Source organism: Cupressus sempervirens, chromosome 7 (assembly GCF_028749045.1).
Source record: "Cupressus sempervirens isolate cs-2001-9-10 chromosome 7, ASM2874904v1, whole genome shotgun sequence".
Lineage (NCBI taxonomy): Eukaryota > Viridiplantae > Streptophyta > Pinopsida > Cupressales > Cupressaceae > Cupressus > Cupressus sempervirens.
In genome coordinates this window covers 402156756-402161276 of record NC_143124.1, presented here as the reverse complement: position 1 = coordinate 402161276, position 4521 = coordinate 402156756, and the positions used below count along the sequence as shown (strand labels likewise).

The window sequence follows — 4521 nt, the reverse complement described above, 5'->3', positions numbered from 1 at the left end:
TAAAAGTTTATAGATATATTATATTAATTAAGAATAGAATCAAGATATAAAGTTGTAGATATATTATATTAATTAAATAGAATTAAGATGTAAAGGTTCAATACATTTAATAGTCAATAAAATTATAGTAATTTATGGTTTGTCAAGATTTAATATATTTTAAATTTTTTATAGTAAACTTTTGAATAAATAATACATATTTTAATTTTTATTAAAATGAATAATAGATTAATTTATTATTAGTTATTACAATCTTTATGAAAAACTCACTGCGACAATATAAAAAAGGGCTCTTATAACACCAAAAGTATTGAGCCAATCATATAATCCTATGGTATATAAAATATATAATTAAATAACAAAGCTATAGAAAAAAATTGTTATTCAAAAGTAAATACATTTGATTGGTTAAAACTAATAGAACTTGCCAAATTGAATACAATAGTAATTGCCTAAAACAAGTACAATAATAATAATTTTATGTCTTCCTTAATTATCTTATTTATTAACGGTTCATATTTGAAAATAACCAGCCCTATAAACAAATCCCCTCCTGACCACACCATTCCAGTCTCTGGAATTGTTGCCTAAATTTGTGAAGATATTTGCAAATCCTGATCAGTCACCTTCTCTTCTGAAAACGAAGTGCGCTGGGATCGATCCCTAGAACTTGCCGGCCGCGAAGTAGATGAATTTATGGTTGCAAATTCGTCTTCTTGGTGTACTCTATGAGGAAGCAACAGAGCAGAGTCAAGGCTGTCAGGGAGGCCTCTGTGTCTTCCCAGAAACATTGTCAATACAAGCAGCATTTTTCCTCCTCTGTTCCATTTTCCAGAAAAACTGAATGGGACTTCTTCGCATGAAGACGAATCTTTCCCACTTCTTAAGGCGCAGCTGTAGCCCATTGACAATCCCACATTACCAAATCCACTGGAAAAGAGAAGAAGCAAATGTTGCATTGACAATATTAGTTGCCATGTTTAAAAACTTAAGGAGGTTTTTATGAATATCTATTAAAATTGGCAAAATTGGGTTACCTGATGACCTCGAAGATGATGTTGAAGACTGAATAATTGAGAGGGTCCTGACTGATGTTTTGGCTCTCCACAATGCAAATGAAGAAGAGGATGATAAAGATATGCGCTGAATCTCGAGCTAGAAGTTTCCGCAAATGAAAAGAAATTTGATTATCATAATGTTCAGTATAGGTCTCTTCTGATGTTTCGCCTCCTAGCATCTTGGGAGCCCTTGTCTTCTGGCGTGTTAGATACACTGGGTAAACGGAAATGTACCTGCCACGCATACCAGATATCAAAATTTTAATCCAATTTTGAGTAATGTTAATCTCAGAGAAGCAATAAATTATTCACCTCCTCTTTATTCTCATTGCCCATTAATTATGGGTCCGCCGGTTTAATCGTGATTACACGTATACAAAGATCTTCACAATTGTTGAAGTTGTAAAAATAGTTTTGCAGACGGAGCTGTAGTTCAGAGTACCCTGTTTCTGTAATTTAGAGTACCCTGTTTGTAGTTACCAGTTTTATTTGAGAAACAAATCTCTTATGTTAGTAGAATTTTACAATTATTTAATATTGTTATTTTTAAAATTTAATTGTGTAATTTGTTTGTATTACCATTCAGATCATATTGTGAACTTTTATATTTTCTAACATTCTGTTGATGGGTCACCGAATGTGATCTGAAATATGAAATATTGATGTAAAAATTTTCATACCATCAAATTGAAAAGCAGCAACCATAAAGACAAATATCTTCTATCATTATAGATGAGCTTGTAAGTGTCACTGAACTTTCAAATTCTCATCATCTTCAATTAGACCTAACGTCAGCAATGAAGTGATCAACAGTTACAACTCATGATCACTGACATAAAAATTTGCATAAATACCGAAGTTGTGAAAATAGTTTTGGAGAGAGTGCTGTAGATTTGTGTAGCCTGATCCAGATTATCAAATAATGTGAAAGACAAATGTCTGCCACTCAAATTAACCGTATTGAAATCATTACCAGTGTCATTATAGAAAATGATTGTGAATTCACGGTGTGCTATAGAAGATTAAAAATAATGTTCGGCTCTGTCTGTCATAGAAACGATTCATCACAGCAGAAGGGATACCTTTAGAAGAAATCTGATAACCTTCTCTCTGGTTCATCACCTAATTTGATCCTTTTGTTATGAACGCGATCTCATAAAGCTTAAATAGCGTGATTTCCACATAAAACTGTAATAGATATGGCTTGCAAAGTAGAAGGCAGTCAAAACCAGGGCTGTAATTGAGAGGGTATGAAAAGTGGAAGCCAATCAAAACCAGGAGTACTTGTCATTTTAGAGGGCCAGAGGTTGATATGAGGTTAGTTTGAAAGCCTTAAAGTAATCCCAATCTAAGAGTTCAATTCACAATTTCACATCCAATTCTTAAAACCACCCAATTTATTTTTCTCCCTCTGTCATTTACCATTCCCTGCAATAACATAACTTACATCTGTTTGTTTTTCCAATATGTCTGGTTTTCAAAGTGCATCTCGTTAGTTAAGTTGGTAATCCACATGAATATATGAATTATACTCATGTATCCATGTTCATGGTCAAACATGGTTAGAATTATTGATCATCAAAGAGCAAATAAATGAGAATCAAGTTATGGAACTTACATCATGGCCACCATCAAGACGAGCATAGGGGGAGATAGGTCTACAAGATTGACAACATTGGTTCCACCGTTGCGTGTGGCTGCAGACTGGAACAACGCGATCACAATCTTCTCTGCAAAATTCAGACCATTGACAGAGCTCGAATTCCAATCGAGAACATAGAAGAACAAGGTCTGAACAGTATTAAATGCCATGACAGTGATAATGAGCCACAGAGTCTGGTTCTTGGGAAACAAATGGGTATAGCAGGTGCGAGGATTTCTGAGAAGATGAGCATAAATCTCCTCCTTGCTTCCCTTACAAAACCTCTTCAGCACGGTTATGATAACCCAAATGCATGGACCAAACATGGTATTCCCAACAAGTACTATAAAGCTCAAGACAAGCAAAATGAAAGCATGGTTCCTGAAGGGAATCATGCTACTGTCTAGAAGAGTGAATCCAGAGTTTCCAAACGAAGTGATAGAGTTATAAACAGAGAAATATGTTCCGTTCACATCATTTTTTTCTAATATTTTGGTAGCTGTGGAAGAGGTAATCAAATATGTCTGGATGAGCACAATTGCACCCAATTGCGCTAGCAAGAAGTATGCCACCACAATTCTGTAGAGATATGTCAAGGCCTTGTACTCCATATACATAGACTTCCACATAGAAATCTCAATCCCCTTTGATACATCTTCAATCTGCAAAATCCTCTTTGATAAAACACTCACGAAATCTTCATACCAGATGCATTTCCTCCAGACAATTATCATCGTTTGTGAAGATTTCTCCATTACATATCTTAGCCGGTGCTTTAATAGCCGGCCCAATTCATTCTTGCCAACACCACCACCGACCCCGTGAACTTTAACCTCAATAAAACTTTGATGGGCATTAGCCTCTCTGGTTCGTGATTGATTTGAAATTATTTTTTCGTTCTCAGCATCCTTTTCAACCTCTGATTCATCTGAAACCAGATTTTCTTGCACCTTGGACAGAATGACCGTAGCCTGATTTGCAAGTATCCTCCTGTATGCCAATCTTCTCGCATACAGGGGAAACAGAGACGTAAGAACCTGGCTACCAAGTACCGACAGCAACAAAAGAACCATCTGCTGAAACGTGTGCATCCCTTGTATTCTTATGCTGAGCAGACCAGTCACAGTAACAGCAGAGGTAGAGCAATACAGAGCATCTATTAAGTTCATATGCTCAGAATTTTTCAGAGGACATACCCACAGAACAAAAGCGCCCACAAATCCCAAAACCATGAAATAAGTGATATGAAGAATTATAAAACGGGAGGGCTTCTGCACCCACGACAGTATATCCATTAAACTCATGGTTCTACGAATAGTCCAGTTGCTTCTAAAGATTTTTTCTGCTAGAAGTCTCTTCATCCATGACAGAGGCTTCAATTGAATGCAAGCTTCTCACATGAATAATTCTCGCTTCTCTGAAACGAATTTCAAAGCTCACTTCTAAACAGCCAATTGGCTGCCTACTCTCGCAGAAACTCTACATCTTCACCTCAAAATTAACAGGCAATGAAGAACAATCCTGATTTCTCGACGCGCTCACCGAAATACACCGGTTGTACTAGACGACAGGCAAACAACGATAGTTTTATTGTCTCTACTATTCATGTGGAGAGGATGTGTTTGAGAGCACATTTGATTCTCTCAAAGAACGACATCATATTGAACTATCATAAATGATATTTAGCAGGACTGACTTGTTTCCGAGGGAAGAGCACAGTAGTCGTTACAGCTACTTTTGTGTGCCAAAAATTTGATTTCGACCATCTACCTTGTTCTCTTTAAATGTGATTTAAAATATATATAGTTATTGTTCTAATTT

At 35.9% G+C, this 4521-nt stretch overlaps 1 protein-coding gene across 1 annotated transcript; it reads right to left on the bottom strand.

Annotated features, from left to right (window-relative positions):
• Nucleotides 1–337: 337 nt before the first annotated feature.
• LOC149547222 (cation transporter HKT1;3-like) lies at nucleotides 338–4220 on the bottom strand. Its single transcript, XM_089794714.1, has 3 exons — nucleotides 2677–4220; nucleotides 1038–1292; nucleotides 338–930 (listed from the first exon to the last, which is right to left on the bottom strand). The coding sequence occupies exons 1-3, from the start codon at nucleotides 4059–4061 to the stop codon at nucleotides 588–590; spliced, it is 1983 nt and encodes a 660-aa protein (XP_089650840.1). The 5' UTR covers nucleotides 4062–4220; the 3' UTR covers nucleotides 338–587.
• Between the last annotated feature and the right edge of the window lie 301 nt (nucleotides 4221–4521).

What these genes read in the sequence shown, in the direction of transcription:
- LOC149547222 (XM_089794714.1), bottom strand. Translation starts at nt 4,061, where the DNA reads ATGAAGAGACTTCTAGCAGAAAAAATCTTTAGAAGCAACTGGACTATT. An exon ending in GTCTTGATGGTGGCCATGAT is followed by an intron (nt 1,293 to 2,676) that starts GTAAGTTCCATA and finishes TATGCGTGGCAG; the next exon opens with GTACATTTCCGTTTACCCAG. An exon ending in ATCATCTTCGAGGTCATCAG is followed by an intron (nt 931 to 1,037) that starts GTAACCCAATTT and finishes TCTCTTTTCCAG; the next exon opens with TGGATTTGGTAATGTGGGAT.